Source organism: Pseudopodoces humilis, chromosome 3 (genome assembly GCF_049639895.1).
Source record: "Pseudopodoces humilis isolate 2021_Gansu_Grassland_sample_001 chromosome 3, ASM4963989v1, whole genome shotgun sequence".
In the NCBI taxonomy this organism is placed as follows: Eukaryota; Metazoa; Chordata; class Aves; order Passeriformes; family Paridae; genus Pseudopodoces; species Pseudopodoces humilis.
In genome coordinates this window covers 56,319,737-56,341,475 of record NC_142202.1, presented here as the reverse complement: position 1 = coordinate 56,341,475, position 21,739 = coordinate 56,319,737, and the positions used below count along the sequence as shown (strand labels likewise).

Sequence of the window (21,739 nt, the reverse complement as noted above, 5' to 3'; positions counted from 1 at the left end):
ATTTAATATATCTCATGTAGGCAGGGTATGCTTGGTCATAGTTTAGGTAGACCAGTGTGTACCTGAGGAGGGAAAGAGAGGTTCCTGTACTGAACATGGAATTGGCTACTTGGACCAGGAATGGCCTCAGGAACTTCTTAGACTCTTCATTCTGAAAAGATATGTACTGGACAGGTCTGAAAAAGCATGCACTTTTTGTGCAAGCAGAAAGCGTTGAGTGGAGTCATGATAACTTTACATATTCCTGGAAAAGAGCTGAAAAGCTTCTCATTTACCTGAGAAATGCATTTCAGAACCATCACAGTGCAACTTTTAAGTGGAGGCAGAACAGACCAGCTCCTAGAAATGGGACCTGAAATAAAAGTGACAAATGTGACATCTCTGAAGCATCCTGCTCTAGGGAGAGTGTCAGGTAGGGAATATGGCTGGATGGCCTACCTGCCAACCTGATAGGCAGCTTCCCTAAGGCCAGCTCATGGAGAATGGAAACCTCCTCTAGAGGTGAAGAGCAAAAGTTTGCTGGATCTTGACTTTCAGTATGAATGCAGACTGTGAAAGCGGGGCCTTATCTTCCTTGTGACTTTTAGGGTTTTTTCCCAAAACCCCCAAATATTCCTAACCAATATTAAGTTTACACCTGTAAACTGTAATTTTTATTTTCAGAAGGAAGTTTAAAACCATTAGAGCTGAAAATGGAAAATTGAGAAGTACAATTTTCAAAAGGAATTAACGGTAATTAAGAGCAGATGCTGTTCTCTTTGATCTCAAGAAATTTAATTTCTGACAGACTGTTTACACTCAGACAAGACAGCGTGTAAGTTTGGATTGGTGTGCTGCTATACTGTAATTATGCAGGCAGAGAAGAATAGAGAATTGTGAAAGAGAAGGCAAAGTAGTTAGAGGCTCTTACAACTGTGCCACTTTCTTTGTGTTTACCTTTCAGATTTCCTCCCAGGTGCTCAGTAAATTGTAGTTAATTTTTTTCTGACCACACTTACAGAAACAAAAGCAATATCCTTTTTTAAAAAATAAAATAACAAGACTGCTCTTCTAGCAAAATATTTGGATTGAAAATTTTGAGGTTTAGAGATCTTTGATCTTTGGTCTTCAAAATAAGTCTTGATTTAAAACACTGGTGTTGTGTAAACAATTAAACCAGTATGTCCATGTCATACTGTAAATGCCCTTAGGAGGGAGAACTTAATAAAAAGTGTCTCACAATTTTGGTCTGAAGATCTGTGGAAAGAATTAGGAATGAGTAGCATTACAGAAATAGCTGTGTGAATACTGAGTCTCAAAGAAAACAGTGTTTCTGGTTCCCTGATTCACTTGGTCTCAGAATTTGTTTTGCTCTGCTGTTGTGTACAGACAAGGCTATAGTCAAGGTGTGGGTTTTAGCCATCTCTTAACTAAGAGGTTTCAGGGCTCAGCCTTAAAGGTTGAAGAGGCTGAGTGATCCATGCAGTTTCAGAACAGAATGTCATCTTATGTGCTAGATAAATACATAGGTGCAGTCTCACCACTCTGTTTAGAGTGGAGAGGTTGGGTACCAAGCTTGTGGCATTAAAACAGGCACAGATTTCACCACTTGATCAAACAGTGGTGACTGAGGTATTGGTCCTTCAGTATGCTTTAGGTTAGGAAGATCTGATGTTTTTCCTCTCTATGGCTGTTTTTTTTGAGAACAGAACTTGCCATAGGAATTATTTTGCTGTTTGCCTTTCAGCTACTTAGATATTTTTTGTGTATATAAATCTCTCTTTATTTTGTTGCTTTATTGGATGGTTGCTAGCAATTAGGTTGCTGCACCCACCACTACTTTCCTACTGTCTTTGCCAACCTAATTAGCATTGTGTTCCAAATGTGGTCTATTAAATATCCATTGCATGACTGAGGTACTGTATTGATTTGTAAACAACAACGTTTTTTGGTGGTTGTTGCCACTTTTCAAAACACTGCATTAAGACAGAAAAAAACAGTGGTCTGTCTGGACACATTTAAGACACAAAATTTAAGTGTTCTGATTTCCCATAACTTTTTGTAGAGTTTAACATCCTGGTTTTTGCCATAGGAGGTGTTATAAAAATTTCTGTTGCTATTAAGTTAAAGACATAGACAAGCTGGCAGGATGTTTAAGACTTTAGTGTTCAACATATTCATAAGTTTGATGGAAAAAAAGAGTGCGAATAATAGTGATAAAAATTACGGATGTTATGAAGTTGAATAATGTGATGAAGATAAGGGCAGACTGAAAGAGTCTGCAGTCCTGGTCTCAGTCTATAAAAGAATATAGCTGAACTGGAAAATGCTCCAAGAAGAACAACATTGTTTCAAGGGTGAACAGAATAACTTTCATCTATAGAGTGACTGAATATACTTAAAATGTTTGGAAAAGAGAAGTTAGATGATGACCTAGGGAATGATGGAATCTTCCAATCCAATAATTAGATGCATCAAGTGATAGGCAGACAGAGATGTTTGTTTACTTCAGAACAAAAGGAGATAGTGATTTACCTAGTGTTAACTGAGAGCATGAAAGTTCTTACTGGAGACTACTGCTTTAGATTATATAAAACATATCTGAAGAGCATTAAATGCCAAGTCGGTTCAGAAAGCACCTGGAGCAACTGGGAGGGAAAAATGTTAAAGGAAATAAATCCCAAAAAGACCATTTACAGCTCTGCAAGTCTGAGCTGCACACTTCTGGAACATGAGGAAACTTCTTGTAGAAGCATTTTTTTCCTGCTGTATTTTTTGCCGTAAACATCTGGTATCAATTTCTGCTGTAAAAGGGATACTTTGGTAGAAGGAGATCTGCTATTGCTTTAAAACTGTTTATTGCTTTTACTTTACTTTCCTTCAAAGCATCTGGAGACAGACTCATTCTTTATGATAATGTTTATTTTCTTGCAAAAATTGGTTGACATTCATCTTTTAGGTACACATCATGGTAATTAGGAGATATAGGATAAACATATAGGTTGGATTAGAGTTGGATCATATGTAAAAATAAGGATTTCTTTATATTTGTTTTCACATTTACTTAACTGATCTTGAGCAATCTGGACACCCTGTAGTTGTGTCTATTTAGTAGAAACTGCAAAATTACGATTGATCCTCAAATATTAGTAAGTGCCCAGTGGAGGATTTCCTGTTGAACCTGCAATGACACTGGATATTGGGTCTCAGAGAATGGTAATTTCTATGGAAATTGTTTCTCATAAAATGGGTAGCTACTTACCAAAAGTCACTAAGGCAAATCATGCATTTATTAGAGTCAAAAGGATTGGTAAAATCTGACACACATACATACACATACATGTGTTGGTAGTGGTTATTTTAGAGAATTGAAGGGTGCACAATGCATGTTACATTAGCAATAAATTAAAATCATCTGAGCTTTATGTTGTTCCTTACTGCAATCAACTTAGTGCATAAACCCCTTTTCTCAAGGGTGTATGCTTCACCAAATACTATTTCCAGTAGTCCCTGTGTTGACCAAAGTCCCAGGTCACAAAGATTTGCTTATTTGTTTTGTAAGTAGTTACTGCCTTCACTTTTTTTAGGATGGTGGGATCATACAATTTTAGATTCTCAAATCTAATGTATGTAGTGCTTGCCAAGGTAGGGCTTTTAATAACTTTTGCTCCATGGACCCACTCCTGCTTTGGAGTGTCTTATTGTCTGAAGGGGAGAGATTTGTGTCATGTTGTCACTCATGCAGCTCATATTGCAGCTTTATACTAGAAAGGAAAATTAGTTTAGTTTGAACATTAAAGTTTTATGTTCTATGCACAAGTTTATATCCTCCTTGCTCCTAGCTGAATACACTGAAGATCATTCTGGCTTTTCAGAAGTTCAGATTTCCATATTCCTACAAGAATTTATGGTTCATTCATTATGTTTGTTGTTGGCAGTCACTTGGAAATGCTGTTAATTTATCTGTATTTGAAAAAAAGAGGAATGGTCTAGGCACGGCTTTAATTTTCTAAGCAACTTTCTCCTGCCAAACATATGATATATGTTGGATAGGATGGGCTAGTGGCAATCTAGGTTATTGATATTGATTGATATAAGATCATGAAATTAGTCATTCTGGTATATGGCGTGAGATGTAGGTTACATCCAAACTGCAATTAATTAATTTATCAACAATGAAGTGAATATCTGTCTTCTTCCCTAAAACACAGTAATCAAAAATTTAGAATGAAAAAATACTGTCTGAATAATTTTCAAAACTTTTCAGTATTAAAAGAGTACTGAAATTTGAGAATTACGTGCACATCTGCACATAATTTCTGTGACACTGAAGTGCAACATGCTCTACGTGATGAACTAATGATTTATTCATAATTTAATTTAACCTTCTGTTACATTATTCTGAATTAACTTTCTTGGACAAGAGTATGTCTTAAAAAAATAATTCGATCTTGATTAATGTTTCAAATGAGAGCAAATTCAAGGAAATTTAATGTGATGCTTAGGTAGTAACTACTTTTGTTGTTAATAATGCCCCCTAATTTGCAGTCTGACTCGAAGCCAGTCTAGCTGCCAGCATGGGTTTCTCTCCATTATGCCATTACCTTTTGTAATGCTATTCTCTTTTACTTTGGATATTTATCCATTGTGGTCCTTCAACTCCTCTACACTATTTAGCTTCACAAAGAGTAACTAAATTGCTCTTCTCGCCAGAAAGGCATATTTTTCAGTGCTTTATTCATTTTGATCTTTCTCTACCACTCTGTCTAACTTCTCATCCCACTAGGAGGGTGGTTATCAGGTTCAGGTAACACTGAGGTAATTCAATTTTCATGCACTTTCAGAGTTTCCCTGGCTTTTTACAAAGTTCATTGTCTTCATCAGATGTTTCCTACAAGCCAGCTGGGCACCAAAACTATGACTTCTGTTTTTTCTGTTTCATCATTAAAAATTGTCTATGGTAAAGAAGTAAACTATATGTCCTTCCTTTAGAAATACTTCAGTTCATTACCCTTTTGCCATACTGAAATACGAAATTTAAAATCTTTTCATTCAGTTTATGTATTTCATATTTTACAGTATTGGTTATCTTACAGAACATTGTTTCATCAAACCTATTATTTTATAGAATCATTAAATGGTTTGGGTTGAAAAGGACCTTAGTGATCATCTAGTTTCATCCAACCCCCAGTGCCATGGGTAGGGACACTTCCCATTAGACCAGGTTGTCCAAAATCCTTTCCATCCTGGCTTTGAACACTTCCAGGGATCCACAGCTTCTCTGGGCAGGACATTTAGTTTTACCAACTAAACTAACTAGCTAGTTTTATCAACAAGATAATAAATTTGCAATGTCACCTAAAAAGCCATCAAGGCAATTATTATGTAATGTCATTTTAAGGCAATACTTAATAGGAAACCTAGTGTTTATTATTTGTTCTCCATACACAGACATTTTCTTTCTGCCAGTTTTGTGCTTGAGCGCTGTAACCAATGCTTTGTAGTTAAGAATGTTGCTCTTTTAAGTTTCAGCTCTATTGTTCAAGCTGCTTAGTGACTCAAGCAAGTGCCATTTCATCAGTCTTTGAAGTCTGAAAATAATTTTTTGTACTTGGTAATAAAGGAAAAATACAGGAAAAAGCAATTATTTCTTTCCTGTATTGTTATCACATGCATAAAAACAGCAGATACTGCAACTGCCTAAATTCACTTCTTGGGTTTCACACTTGGGTTTTTTCCCACTTGGGTTTTATTTCAAATAAAAATAAACAATGTCAAAGCTGTTTCCTTTTTTTGGATGATTTCTTACCAGTAGATTGATTAGCTCTTTCAGATACTTTCATTAAATATAACTACATCAACAACTGTTTTAATAAACTTAACAGTATTTTCTAAGTTATTGTGAACTGTTATTTTGTTTAATCTCTACCGCTTATTTGAAAAATATAGTTCTTGGCACATCATTTAACTTTTAAATATGTGCCTTTTTTCTTCCTAGTTCTCAAGATAATACTCAAGTGTATGTCAGGTATATTCCTCTAAACTGACTCAGTATATACATTCAGAAAGGACACAAGGCTGAAGTAAAACCCCCTGCCATTTTAGGGCTGGTAAGGTAGTTTACCCTGTATTCTGAAGATTAATCATTAAAATTACCCTAAAAAATTATAGCAAGGTTCAATAATGTTTCACTTGTAACACAGAGTAAAAGACAAATAAGATCTATTTTAAGGCAACTTCTGCACATTTTATTTTAGGAAGTTTATTCTAATTTCAAGGAATAACTTACGCAAGATCTAATAAATTGTATTGTGCAATCTGCACTTTGATTATATTTTTGGATTGAAAATAACATTCATGAAAAGTGAGAATTCAAAACAGAACAATAGAACAGACAATAATTCAATCTCTTGCATGAAATGAACACAGGGAGGACCACTGTGATTATGGTTTCACATCTACCTTCACCATTATTCTTTGTTTTTCATTTTTTGTAGTGTTATAAACTGTCTCTTATTTTGCATTCATTGTTTCTAAACAATGTTTAAATACAAAGTACTTCCTCCATGTTCTATAGTCCAGTAGGAATATAAACAGGTGTTTCATCAGCGAATTCTGATTGTGCAAAGATCAGCATTTGCTCAGTAGTTTATTTGAAATGCTTTGTTGGTCCCTCTTCCACAGAGGTTCCACACTTTCAGTATGGAGAATTGTGCATGAGACTGTAAACAACATTCCACCAAGAGAATTGGTCTTGGCTTAGCTGATTAGAACTGTCACTTCATTTTATAGCAGGCATTTTTCCATTTTGCCTTTTGCCCCAAGCAGCCTGGTGCTGGAGCAGACAGATGTCCCTTTCTGCAGCGTGCACCTGGATTCCCAGGCCCCTGGCAACAGGTGTGGGGATGGAGATGCTGTCCAAGCTCTTGCCCTGATTTCTGGGGAGAGTACAGCCAGCGCAAAAACAGTAGGATGGAAAGTTCTGACTTTTCTGGCTGACACTGGGAACCCTGGTGGACAAAACTCAGCCCAAAATACAAAGAGAACGAATGTCTGTTTTATTGCTCTTTCTGGTTATCCAATTCTAAAGCACTTTTTAACCTAGTTCTCTGAACAATGATATTCCACTTACAAAACTGGAGTGTTTTTACTGTCTCCTATTTATTCTTTCAGGATTTGTGGATTTAACACTCCATGATCAGGTCCATCTACTGGAATGTGCCTGGTTAGAGATACTGATGATCGGCTTAGTCTGGCGCTCCATGGAACACCCAGGAAAGCTTTTGTTTGCACCTAACCTGTTACTGGACAGGTCAGTCTGTGTGTTGCTGCCAATTATTTAAGTTAATTTATTTCAGCTGCAATCAGATTAATTTTTAGTGTGATATCATCTCACTGATACTACAATTTGACAGTACTTCATATGTCAACCGGGCTTATAGTAGGTGAGACTGGAAAACGAACTCTAAAAAACCTAGAAATGCTCAGGAATATGATACTGCTCATTTATTAGACAAGTAACATGCCTGAGATCCATCTGCTGCTTGAAGTACTTTCTTTCAAAGGCAGCAGTAAATTTCTGTTAAAATCTGTACTGTTGTGGAAGTAACTTAAATTAAAAACTGAACACTATTCATCTAATTCAGATAGGTTTTTTTGTTTGTTTGTTTAAAATCTGCCTAGTTTTTCTTAGAATGATTTTATCCAAGCAGCCAGCAAAATTTTGGAAGAAAATCCTCATAGGATCACAAGTGCAGTCTTATTTATTTATAAAGAATATATGAAGTTTGAGGGGGTTTTTTCCTCATGAAAACTGGAGGCAAATACGACAAACAAATGCTCGCTTCCTTCACTAAGCCTTTTTTTTCAGCCAGTCTTGCTAATATGCTAAGTATTTCTGAGAGAAAAAATATGCATCTCTGCTGTATGACAGTATCCTGGATTTTAGCTGGCAGTCTTCACATTAAAAGCAGGAAGACTGATAATTTAAAACATATTTTCTGCTATCTTAATATAAACTCAAGCTCTCCTTTTCGTAGTCATGGGAAAAAAATTGATGAAAAATTTCAATTAAATTTTCAGAAAAAATTGCTTAGGATAGAGTCATCTTAGCTATTGGTGGTCCTCTTAGTTGAAGACTACTGCCCACACAGCAGAGTGGCAGGGGAAAGCTGCTGTGTGCACTTCAGGGCAGACTTTGGCATCTTGGTCTAGACTGGAAGTGACAGAAGAGCCAAGCTGAGACGGACTATACAGAGAGGCAGCTAAGAGCTGGGCAAGCTTCTGACCTCCTCATGTAGCTGCAGGGGCAGAGGGGTTGCAACAGAAAGTCGAGGGCAGAGCCTTCAGCTGCTGCAGCCACCAGCTGTGTAAATTAATCATAATTCTCATTAGCAGAAAAAATTCTTATGATCAACTTGCTCTGCTGACTGTGGAGTACTGAGTTCTGTGGCTGCATTCATGCGGTGTTAGTCCTTTGATTCCCTGCCCTCTATGTGCATACACCTCCCAGGATTTAGTTTCAGCAAGTTAGTAAAATTCATATGATAACACCTGACAGGATAAAACATTATATTTCACAGTAATAGAGAAATATTTATTGCCTTAGGAAAAACCCTATTCCACTTTTTTAAGCAAAATGATCTGTGAGCTGTGGAACTAGATGAGTATAAAATACATTCTCATTTTAGGTACAGAAAATATCCACTTGTCTAAATGTAAGTATAGTCATCACAAAAAAACCCAACAGCTTTAAAATAATTTTGAAATTTTGGTCTTCCTTAAAATCCCCATGATCTCAGTAAAATGGAGTTTGAGCAGTTGTCTACTGTTGGATTAAAGAAAGCAATCACATGCAAGTAGAAACACGTATTTCTTCAAGGCTCTTTGTTTTTTGAGTTTCAATTAATACTGTAAAAATGTAGATCTATTACATCTACTAATTTTAAAATAATAAGGAATGTGTTTCTAGGTCATCATATACTTGCCTCAATCCATTTGGTAGTGATATTTGCTGAAAGTAAAATAATAAATTACTTGACTCTGAGAAGCACAAATATGCTAATCAGTTAAATAACTCTTAATTTACTAGTTAATTAGTGCTAGCAATATTTTGATGTGTTAATTTGATTTAGGCAAATTGGCTTTTGAGAATGTTACAGGGCAAAAATATGTTTGTCAGGTTTGAGAGGGCAGGACAGACACTGATTCAAAGCCTGTTTCACTCAACGAAGTCCTTCCACTAAGTATTCATAGAACCATAAAATGGTTTGGGTTGGAAGGCATCTGAAAGATCACTAGTTCCAGCCCCACTTCCATGGGCAGGGACACCTTTCACTAGATCACATTGCTCAGATTTCCATCCAACACTTCTGTATTTAGTGAAAATTCCATATTGTTAATACAGAGCTTTACCATACTTCGTGTATGCCTCTAGATCTCTGTGATCATTCTGTTGCAGATTTTAACACCCCTTTCATTTTGTCATCCTGGCTTATCCTGATTCTGACAGATTCTTTCTGTCAAGAATCTTTGATATATGTAGTCATTTGTATACATCTATTCTTACAGCTTAGGTCACACCAAATTTTGTTACACAACTTTTTTGCCATTTGGCTAGATAAATACAGTCTTGTTAACATCTATCTGAAATGTCATAAAAATAACCTTTTAGCTTTGCTGTTCTTTGAAAAAGCATGATCTTTCTTCTTCAATCTCACTCCTCCTACTTGGGTCATATTACACATATGCTTGTCTTGTCTCTGAAGATCTTTTAAAAACTGTATTTTCTAATATTATGCAAGTCAAACAGTTACATTTTCAAATAAATACTTCTTTAACTTTCCTTTGCAACAATTCACACTTGGAAGAGTCCTTGAAAATATCTGTAAAGCAGACCTTAGTTATTAATTCTATGTTCCTTTTTAAAATTTTTCTTTGCCTATAAGAAAATAATTGCTCACCAATTAAGCTGACATTATGTGTAGACTGCTGTCTTCTGTATGGATGAATATAATCCCATTATCTCTTTTTGTTCCCAGTCTGCATTGTAATTAGGCAGTGTATTTTGTGAGGTAATGCACCCTTTCTTATTCTGTTAATGCATTACCCAAACACTTGAGTGTTGGTTCAAAATCAGAAATTTTAACAGTCTGTCAGTTACATAGGACTGGTAGATCTTTTACAGTGTACAACTGCTGCTATTAAAATGCTCAAATCACAATAATTATAGATTAGAAAAACAGGCTCAATCAGGAAATACAATGGCACACTCAGAGTGCTTGCAATTAATGTATAGTACATAATAAAATCAAATAATAAATTCAAGTATTTTATATTCTGTTTTTGAAAATTAGTATATTGTAAAAGGCAAATTTAGAAGAAAAAGCTTAGGTTTCTAGTAGGACAAACCAGATGTTTCCTGTCTGGAGGGTTCCCAAGTAACAAGGCTTTAAAAATGTCATTAGACCAGGGTTGAAATTTGTCAGGCCTGGCAGTAGACTGTTTATAATTTTGAAGAAAACATAATGTTTCTTCAGGAATAAGAAAGTTACATTTTACTATATTTTTGAAGGATTTGTTGCATTCAGATATGCTGATCCCAGGTTACTTGAAGGCTTGAAACATAATTATAAAGAAACTCATGATAGAAATAGCTGGATTGCTGAATCTCACTGGAAACATTCTCAGTATCAGCAAAATGGGAAATTCAGTGCTGCATTTTAAAAAGGAAGCCTGGTGACCACAGTAAAGAAACTGATGGGATGCCATCTAAAGAAGAGAATTGATTGAAGTTGAATGAATATGACATAGTGATAAAGAGTCACTGTGCATTTTGTTAAGAGGAAGCCATGAATACATTGAAGTCCTTTTAGAAATAAACAAGCAAGTAAATGACAGACACCTTGTTGAATTTCCAAAAAGTATTAAACAAGTTCCAAATTTTATGCAGACAAATGTGATGGAGTGTATATAGGAGAATAATTATTCTGATCTTCCTAAACAGCATTCTAAATTGATCTTTCCATCTCACTCTTACCAGCAATTAGTTCTACAGAACCATCAGTTCTTTGCTTGCCAGTAGTCAGAGACTGCAGCTTTCCTTCCCTCCCCAGAATCTTTGCAACAGGAAGTAGAAGTAATACAGATCATTGCCATTCCTCTGTTTATTTCTGTGCTTTATCCGTGCTTGGAAAACTATGCCTTTGTGATTTTCCTTGTCTTGACAGTAATCCTGAAAGAATAGGAGAGGTACCCAGAGGTGTTGCATAGGCAATTAAATAGAGATATGAGCTTTGCTACAAAGACTAACTAAATGGACTGACTCCTCTGCCTGTGATACTCATTAGAAGAACAAGAACAAAGCAAAGATGATGAGATTTATATAAAGTCATGAGCACGTTGAGAAGATGTGTGGTAATCCACAACCTATTATCTCTTCCAGCCCAGCACTAGAGGTAGTCACTTGAAAACAGCAGATCCAAATAATGCCTGTGTGCTTAGCCCACAGCTAAATATACCTTTGATATGAGACATTATGGCTGTCTTCATGTTACTTCCTACTGTTATTTTTTTAATCATGATTGCAAAAAATCTCTCGTAGCAAAGAAATCTGTCTAGGGACTTACAAAATTTCAGTTCAATGTAGTCAGTATTTCTGTGTTTCCTTCAGGTTTTTTCCTTCTTTTTATGGAGAAAGCTAGTCTGTTTTTTAGGGTTCGTTTTAATTTGGAAACTTACTTCCACTTCCAGTGCTTGATGAAGATTTTTCCTTGCCTCTAAATAGAAGAATTTTCCTTTTATTGACTGTGGTATTGAGCAATGGCAGGGGACTGAAACTCTTTAAACTGCAACTAAAACAAATAGTAAAAAACCAGCATTCACTGTGTGACAGGGTAGCTGAATAAATTACTTTCATGTCTTTCATAGCTCTTTTTCCAACTTTTCTCACTATATCTGAAAATAATCTTTTAAGTTCTTTATGCAGATATTTTAATAGACATAAAATTAGATACAGCAGAAGAGCATCAAGATGAAATCTGAGTATGCTTTTCCAGTCCCTCAACTTGTAAAATCTTAGAGATGTCTGAGGACACCACACTTGTCTGTCATTTCAGTAAGAGCACAACATTTCATGTGAAATTGTGGATGCATTAATTACCATTGACTTATTAGAACAATTGAAGCAAAGTGATCCCAAGTGCTTGATTAAGAATGCTTCCTTAGTGACCTGTTTTTATTTATTTAAAAAGGGAAAAGTCCATAGGCAACAAGTATATCCTGATTTTCCCTTCAAAATGGATTTGAAAAGAAATTGTACATTTACTTTTCATCACATCTTTAATAGCAATAGATTCCGCCCAGAAAACCCAGCTCAAAATATCATCTTGTCATCAGGCTACTTACTTGATAGAGCTGACTGAATTCACTTGTAGAAATTTACGGAATCTCTTGAAATAATTAAATTACTCTTTCATCTTTCACTGTAGGGTTGAATTTTGAGATGTATTATTATACTGCAGACCCTGTAGAACGAAAAAACCCTGAACTATTACAAGAGACAGAATTATAAAACATAAAAGTATGAAAAATTACTTTATTGTGAATCAGTCTTTACTGTCTCTTTGAGCAAAATTCAAAGACTACCCAATTCTGTAATTCAAACAACTTAAATGTAAAATCAGGAAGATCTTTCCAGACTCTGGGGAAGTGCTGGGTGATGCTCAAAGTGATGAATTCTTAAAAAAAGACAAAAAAAAGAAAGTCCCCTCTCATTATGATCTTCACATCTTCATTGTTTTCAGCTGATAGATTCCCAGGGGGATTTGTAGGCACAGAAAAGAAGTTGTCAAAGAAAATGTAATAATTCTGGATTCAAGATAGTCCCTACACAAATTATGAGATTACTTGTTCATCTAGTAACCCTGACCTTGGAAGCTCAGGCCCCAGTTCTAGGTCACATTGTACTGTGATGTTGTTAATTCCAAAATCAAACTTTCTCTGCATTTCTGATATGGAGAGAATTTTGAAATGTTTTTTGGCTGTATGGTGACTCAGACTGAATATAAATCAAACTGGAAAAGGCCCTCCTGTAAATCAGAATTACTTTTATTTGGCCAATTACTTTAGCTTTATTATTCCAAATGGAGAGCCTTCATAATAGTTTTCTAATCTAAATGTCTTAAATGTGACCAAAAAATAATCAGTTTTCTTAGAACTATCATAGCAGCATTTTAGGGACTTTTTTTCCCACCTGGCACGTTCGTGGACCCATTTCACATTATATTTTCCAAAGAGAAAAATCTTTTAAAGTTTTTTAGTAGCTAATTGTCTCTGTGTTTCTGAGCTGACTGACAGCTGCTCAAATGTACAGAGTATTACTCTCACCCTATTTGCCTAGGTGGTCTTCCAGTCAGGAAAGACACTTCACTGGCTACCTGGCTCTGAGGACAAGTGTCAAGCACGTGGGAGCCCAGGTGGTGCAGTCCATGGGGGCTGCTGAGGAGAAGGGGCTTGAGGCAGAATGGACAGATCCTGCAAGGCAACAATTGCTTTTATAGCTGGTGTCAATGGCAGGGATTCAACTATTTCATCATGGAACCTGCTGTGAGGATCAAGGGTGTCTAGGAAAAGAAATCCGTACCATTAAGTGGGGCAAAATCATGATTTCCACAGGCTGGCCAACCTGGTGAGGGAGATGTAAACCAGGATAATGTGGACAGGAAAGACATAATAACAAAACCTCTTAGTAGGGAAGTATACTACTATATTAGGGAGCATACTCCCTAAGTATGTGCATGCACATAAATACAGAATTGCCTTCAGGACACCGTGGTGGGGGAAGCTTCATAAACTTTATGAGAATTCAGCACAACTGCCCTCTGAGGCAGCAGTTCTCTCCTCCCAGACTGCCTTAGGAAAAGCTTTAGCAGCACCTGGAGGTAGGTGATGCTCTCTCACTGCTCAGACATGCAGTGGCAAATCTGGAGTGCTGTGTCCAGTTCTGAGCTACCCTGAACAAAACAGACATGTACCTACAGGACTGAGGCCAGTGATGGGCCACAAAGAATGGACTGGAACTACTCTCATACAAGGGGAATCTGAGAAGGCTCAGATCTGATAAATATTTAATGGAGTGGGGGGAAGTAAAGATGGCAGAGGAAGATTCTTCTCAGTGACAGGACAAGATGTTTTGGAGTCTCAGTCCTTGGAGATACTGAAAACCCAACGATATGTAGGCCTGAGCAGGGCCTCTGAACTAGATGATTTCCAGACAATTCATGCAATGTCAACAGCTCTGGTAATCTGTGACTAGCTATAGGTGAAAATAACATTAAAATATATATTTGGGTTTTTTTTGGTTTTTTTTAAATTGATAAGTGTGCTACTTCATATTGATTGCAAATACTTTTCAATGATGACATTTAAATCTTGGACTAATTTTATAACTTTTGAATATGTTTTAGCCAGCAACTGTCTGAAAAAATATTTGTTCTTAAGCTTATACTGAATAAGAAACAATGGGCTCTTAACAGTACCCTCTGGAAGAGCAGGTTGTAATACCAGCCATCGACTGTAGTCTATGAAGTTCCCCAGGGTGTGTTAATTGAAAGCCAGTATTCAGGGAGAAATGGGATGAGCAAAAGATGTTGCTGTCTCTGAAGGCTTATGAACAAGTCAATTAAAAAATCCTCTAATCCCCAAACCAAAAACCACACAGAAAACAACAAAACAGGACTGTAGAACAAGCCCTGTATATAATTAATTGGTCCCTCTCTGTAGCTCACACCTTCATGACCACCTACCACTTTTTGACTGATTTGTGTGAAGGTGCAAACTTGATTGCTGTGAACAAAACATTTTTTTCCAGAGCAAAATCATATTTAACCTCCTGGATACTTACAGAACTATATTCTCTTTATCAGCAGGATTTGCATCTGACACCGTGATTTACTTTACACCTGGTGGTTTCTGCTTTTCTCTGTGACTTCTTTTCAGATTGCTGTTTTGTTCTAGAGCTTTGGGATTAATTTTTTTCAGATTTTAATTTTTTCCAGCTTATTTTTCCCTAACCTTTTCCACAGTCCTTTGGTATTACTGCTTAAGTGCAGGATGGTCTGAAGTAAAATTTTCTGCTGCTAACAATTTTCTCATCTTTTAATGACTGATAAAGTGCAGCATTGAGAAAAGGTGGAATCCTCTGTAAGTTAAGTAGCCCTATAATACTTGTCTGGACATTATACATAAAACTGTCTGGCAGTATTGAAGGCATCCCAGTAGATGTTCTTGATTTGGTTTTAAATCCTTGCATATGGAGCTTTCCTGATATCCCTCTTCCTTAAGCTCTTTCAGTGCTTTGCTTTACATAGGAGTAGAAGGTTTCTACCGGTGTCTATTAATAGAACTAGTTTATATAGAATACATTAATGTATATAAGGTTCATCTATTGTTTGGAAGTCTGTGTACAGACTTACTGTTCTTCTCTTGTGTCAGAGCACAGGCATTTGAATTGTCTGTGAATACCCTCTTTTCTAACTGGGGATGTGAATGTTATCCTTGCAGCTTTTCTCTCCTACATTTCCTAACCTACCTTTAGGCTTAGGAGCACATCCTGTGCCAAGCCTTGCTTAGAGGCTTCATCACCAAGTTACTAAGTCCACTTTTGAAGCTGATATTCCCTCTCCTAGCCTTGTGCATCCCATCTGTTCTTGGCAGTCCCTTTCCATCAAATGAAGAACCATGGTAAAAGAAGAGAGAGAGAGATAACAAAAAGTCAGAATTTGTTTTGATGGGTGCATCTGTCTTTAGCATTTCCCTTTGAATGAAAAGTTTAGTGAGAACATCCATTGAGTCCTTGAGTCCCTGTTCCCTTCACCCAAGCACCCTTCATTATTAATTTTTACTTGTTCCTGTGCTTCTGTTAAAGGTTTTTCTAGGTGTCTAGGTTTTTCCCAAGACTTAAATAAAACCTAGATTCTTATTCCTACATACAGTGGAATAGCCCTGGTACTGCTACCACTATCAGTGGTAGATAGGCATTAGAGGGTGGGAAGCCATTATCCTGCTTTTATTTGGCACTCATTATCTGGAATACCATATCCAGTTATTAAAGGAAATATATTAATAAACTCCAGCAAACGTAGTGGAGAGCCACCAAGGCCAGACCCCATGCCTTGTGGCTGGAAGAAGTGAATTTGTTCTGCCTGGAGGAGAAAGGGCTTCCAAGTCTGCATAACCTACAGTCCACAAGGAGGTTATCAAGGCTCTTTATTAAAATGCCTGCTGGGATACTGAGAAATGGTAGTAATAAATTGAAGCAGAGGAGGTATTGACTGGATGTAGAGGAGGAAAAAAGCATGATGATGAAAATAATTAAGCTGAGAGAGGTTGTGCAGTCTCCATCCTTGGAGATTTTCAAGACAAGCACTGCATAAAGCCTCGAGTGAGCTGACCCCACTTTGAGTGGGAGGCTGGACTAAAGTAATTCTGAATTGCCCTCTGGCCTGGATGGTGCTGTGATTCCATAGACCTACTAAAGTTAATGCACACAGTACTTTTATGCAGTCACTTAAGACCTTTAATTCAAATTAAACTTTCCTAAACATTTCCCAATAGCCAAATTTAAAGGATTCTTCTGAGAATACACTGTGAAGCTTTGCAGTAAACAAGCTTTTCTTGTCTTCAGTAAGATGAGAGTACACAAAGACAACAGCAAGATGGAAGGATAAAGATAATTGTTAAATCTGTTGCTATTTTGTCCTTCAGGAAAGTTCTCTAGGCTTTCCCAGATATGCCTCCTTATCAAGTGGACACATTACTGTGAAGATATGATCGTATTATCAGCTTATGTTAGAAAGTTAGAAGGCAGTTGAGGAGAACTGCAGATTCCAGTTTCAGATAGTTTCTTGTTTTCTATGACAAAGAAAATAATTGTTGTATCCTAAATAATAAAAAAATTATAACAGAACCCTGTATTGCAAAGATACTTAGCTCCTGCAGTTCCTGTTGATATCAATGGAGCTGGATCTGCTTCCCACCTCCGAAAATAAGGCAGAAATTTCTAGGTCATTCCTTGCACACATGAATACCTAAAGCTGGGTATATAACCACCTAAAATACATTACCTAAAGAGATACTATTTTTTTTTCTCCTCTTATGGAGTAGCCTGGTCTTTCACATACACAGCAGATAGCAAAGCAAAAGAGATTAGGAACTATTTAGAATTTCTTAAATTTATATAATTTTTATTAATCCTCTGTCATATGAATTCAGTTGATGGGAAGGAGGCACACAGGTTGATTTAAGCACATGGAATATGTGTTGCTGGGTTAGGGGTTTTTGTCCAGAGGTTGTACTTGTCAGCACGAGAGTCACAATTGGAATATTGATTTTGGAAACTACAGTCTGTTGTAGGTTGGGAATAATTCTTATTCGCTATCAAAATGTCTGTCTTAGGAGGCACCATAAGGCATGTTAAATGGTCTGATTTTACAAATAGCTTCCTGTTTCTTTTTTTTCCTCTGGTCTTAGACATGCAAATTTTGGAATTTGTTTAGACTTTGTAATATTTTGAAATGTTTTGAATGCTGGCAGCAGTAGTTTTTATGGGTTCTAGGAACCAAACAAATATCTCAGTCAGACATGAAGATGTGGGGTTTTTTAATATGGATCATTTGTCTTTTGATCCACGGAAACTTTTCATTTCTGCAAAATTCTGAAATACTAAATTCATAAACAAACTTTTATTGGGGTATTATTTAAAGGTATAATTAAAGGATTCTAGTCCTCTGCACTAAACTCTATAGAGAGGAAATGAATCTTTCTATAGTGTTGGGCAAACATATTGTATCAGAAGCATTGAAACTTGTCCTGATGCCTTGGAAAGTGCAAGGAAACTTCTCAGTCTGCAGTCAGAAGGGAATATGTCTGCTTTGTCTGAGGGTCTGCTGTGGGTTCAGACATCAGCTACAGGTTCTCAAAAGCTCAATTGTGTTAAGACTTGAAGCAGGCGTCTCTATGCTGGTAGGTTTCTAGTCACAATGGAATTAGGACATGCTCAATCTTTTTCATGCTATAAATCATAGTCTGTTCATTTGAAATTTCTTTTTGCATTTCCCTGTAGCAATGATCTTCCTAATTTTGTTTATGAAAGCCATATCTAAAAAGTATTATATTTCAAAACAGGAAATCACATGACTCATTAAGTCATATATTAAAATTTCACCCAGGAAGACCTTAGTAAAAGTAAAAGTAGGTAGTTCTTGTAAAAGGTAGCAATGGAAATGACCAAAAGATCCACTGATTAAATTTTCACAAAAAATAATTATAATCTGCATTAATTCTTCAGCTTCAGGTTGAGTGGGCAAAATGAAAATTGGTGAGTGGGAATGTCTAGTACTGTGAGCAGAAGGAGATGGTTAATTGCCATTACTAATGAAGACTTTGAGATGTTCCAAACTTCAGCTTAGTTTAATTCTGCAATGTAAAAAGTTACTTGATATGTGGAGTGAACTGATCGTTTTAATCAGTCATACAAACGTGATTTTGGCCTCCTAGGTCCTTCTTGAGCTCACGAATCTTGAGCTTATTCTTTAAGGAGGAATTATGTTGATGCTGAACATCGAGAGAAGTGTGTTTGATCATTAAAGTTTGCTCAGCCAGCTAGAAACAAGTGCAAATGGTTAGGGAGGGAGAAATGTAAAAACTGGGACCATTTCAGTTAAAGAGAAAAAAATAAAAGAAAGAGGAAGCAAAGTAACAAAAGCAGAACACATGCACATGAATCAAAACATAGTTTAAAACAATTTTTCCTCGATATAAAGATTTGGTTGAGTCAATTTAAAATGTTCCACCACAATAATGCCTTTGTGATGAGTTCCTGAAATTGATTTTTTTTGGAAATACAGTACTTAATTGTGTGTTTATTCTACTTGGAAGACTAAGAACAGTGTTTTTGTAATCACACATATATCAAATGTGCACAGAGTAGGAAGTCACATACTTGCTCTTGAGCTGGTGAAATCTAATTGGAGGGTATTGGTCCAAGGGGATGAAAACCTCATGGTACCACCAGGTTAAAACTGTAAATGTCTCCCCATTGATGGTATTCACACAGGAATCAAGGGAAATGTGTAGAGGGCATGGTGGAAATCTTTGACATGCTGCTGGCTACTGCTGCTCGGTTTCGCATGATGAACCTCCAAGGGGAGGAATTCGTGTGCCTTAAGTCCATCATCCTGCTCAATTCTGGTAAGTCCTGTGCTTTGCTGTCACTTGTGGCAATTGTGGCTGCTTCTGCATGTCGTTGAACGCTGCTTGCTGTCCTTAATGGCATTTTTATTTTGAGACAGCAGCAACAGAAATGGGTTTTCAACACAGATGCAGGCAGGACCACCAGGCAGGGGTGGAAGCAGTCGAACCTGTCTGGTGATATAGATGGGACCCAGAAAATGGATGCAGTGAGTAGATGACACACTGTGTGCAGCTGATACGGAGAGTGGTCAGAGAAGTGCTTTGAACCAGATGCTGGCAGGTCTTAAAACTCTGCTTACAAGACCCTGAAGTAGCTGGGACCACACATAGGGCACCCAAAGGCAATGCTTAACTGCAGTGCTTAGGTGATGGCAAAATAAAAGGAAATAAGGGCAAAAATGTGGTTGAGTTTATCATGGTTTAGTTTATATTAAATTATAGGTATCTAAAACTGATGCAATCACTTTCTACTTCCTTTATAGTTTTTGGCTGTAAAACTCATCCTGAAGTACACTTCAAATATAGATGACTAGATAACAAGTGTAAGTAAAGATACAGATATAAATATGTAAGGTTAGATGATTTGAATTTTATGTGAGATGATTGAAATAAGCAAATTTTACTTGAAGCATGTGACAGAAAACTTCTGTTGCACACCAGAGGACTCTTTTCTGTTTGAAATGAGAAAAAATCTCCAGACAATTTGTTTTTTATATTCAGAAATGAGACCCACGGTGTTCTCATGGAAATGACAGACATCTAAAATGATACTGTAGGCACCAAAGTAAAAATTTTAGACACAATTCTCTGCTAAGCTGTTAGCTGGTGACTAAGGATGCCAGTTTCCCAATGCTGAGGATTTACCCACTTGTAAAGCTTTTCCTGTCGCATTTGAACCTGTAGATGTGTAGATGCCCTCCAGAGAAAACAGATGTGGAGGGCTCTGTGTCCTTTTTGTCCTTTTTGTCTAACAGATAACTTGCCCAAATTGCAGGAAAAACAAATTTAGGATATTCCCATCAAAGGCTAACTGTAAACGTAGCAGATGTTGGTTTATTGATCAGGCACTTTATGGAAGCTTGGATGTGGTTTCCTCAAAGCTCAAGCAAAATTATATATTTATACTATCTAATATAAAATGCTTTATGTATTTTCTATGAGATATGAATGTGGTTCAGGTTTTATGGTTGTAACCAAGTGCCAAAAAGTAACATTTGAGGCAAGCAAGTGGCATATTAGGAATGAAGGGCTATTGTTCTTACCTTAGTTGCCAGGGTATGACAATTGTAATTACTGTTTGACATTTTATTTTCCTTTTATTGCCCTGATAATTATAACAGAATATTTTCTAGAGTTAAATATTCTTCCTGGAAAGTGATGCTTCTCCAGAATTTAAGCTAAAATATTCAAAGGTAATTAACTTCTTAAATAAATCTAGAACATGTAATTGATTTATAAAAATTTAAAATAAAAAATTATAAAAATTTGAATTAGAAAAAAATAGAACTGGAAGTTTGAATAAAACAAATTAGATGTTTGAACATGAAGAATTTAAGTAATTCTCTAGAGAAATTTTGTGCCTATGTCGTATTTATTTTATGTCGATCCATAAAACTAAATTTTTTATTCAGACAAAACCCTGCCAGGCGTCACCAGCTATCTCATAAGCACATCTCACTGTGCTAATGGGATTTTTTGTTACAATATTCCCCTAAGGAAAAATAGTAAAAAAATAAAATATTAAAAAAATAAATTAAAAAAAAATATATATAGAGCAAGTGAAGTCAGCGATAATGAGAGGCAAATTTCCTTCTGCATGTAAGAGAGATTGGACCACTGTAAACTATATGTATATATGGTCACGGAATGTATGTCTGTCATACTTATCTATCATCACTATCATCATAGCTTCTGACTGTCAGACACTCTAGATGCTCAAATTAAGAGGCATTAGATTGCAGTACAGATAAGTATGATAGAGATAAGTAGCTTGATTTGGGGTATGTGTAAGAGTTGTGTGTTTGGCATAGATCCTCTAAAATATCTTCAGGAGATGCTTTACTTCACAGAATGTAGCCAACCTCCTTACATAAAGCGTTGGACAGATATGAAATGTGATGTGCTCTGAAGCACTTGGCTGAGAGAGCTGAGTTGGTTCACCCAGGGAAAGAGAAAGTAAAGAAGGGTCTCAGTGCAGCCCCCAGGGAGCTGAAGAGGAGGTCATGGAGCCAGGGCCATGGGGACAGGGCCAGGCCCTTCTCAGAGGCACAAGAGGAAAGGACAATCTGCAATGGAGACAAACCTCAGCAAGGGAGATCCCGAGCAGATAAACAGAACAAAAACTACCCGGTGAGAGGTTTAGCACTGGAAAAGGTTGGCCAGAAGGATGGTAGGATCTCAATCCTTGAAAATACTCAGAACTCAGCTGAACAGAACTCCAGGCAGCTTGATCTAACCCTGAAAATACCACTATTTGATTAAGAGGATGAACTAGATGACCTCCAAACCT

At 36.6% G+C, this 21,739-nt stretch overlaps 1 protein-coding gene across 1 annotated transcript in view; it reads left to right on the top strand.

The window, feature by feature from the left end:
* The window catches only part of ESR1 (estrogen receptor 1), a 161,179-nt gene that overhangs the window by 128,170 nt on the left and 11,270 nt on the right, over window positions 1-21,739 (top strand). Inside the window, exons 6-7 of the mRNA XM_014263581.2 lie at window positions 7,153-7,291; window positions 19,094-19,227. Of these exons, the coding sequence (XP_014119056.1) occupies window positions 7,153-7,291; window positions 19,094-19,227 (273 nt within the window). The remainder of the gene's footprint in view (window positions 1-7,152; window positions 7,292-19,093; window positions 19,228-21,739) is intronic.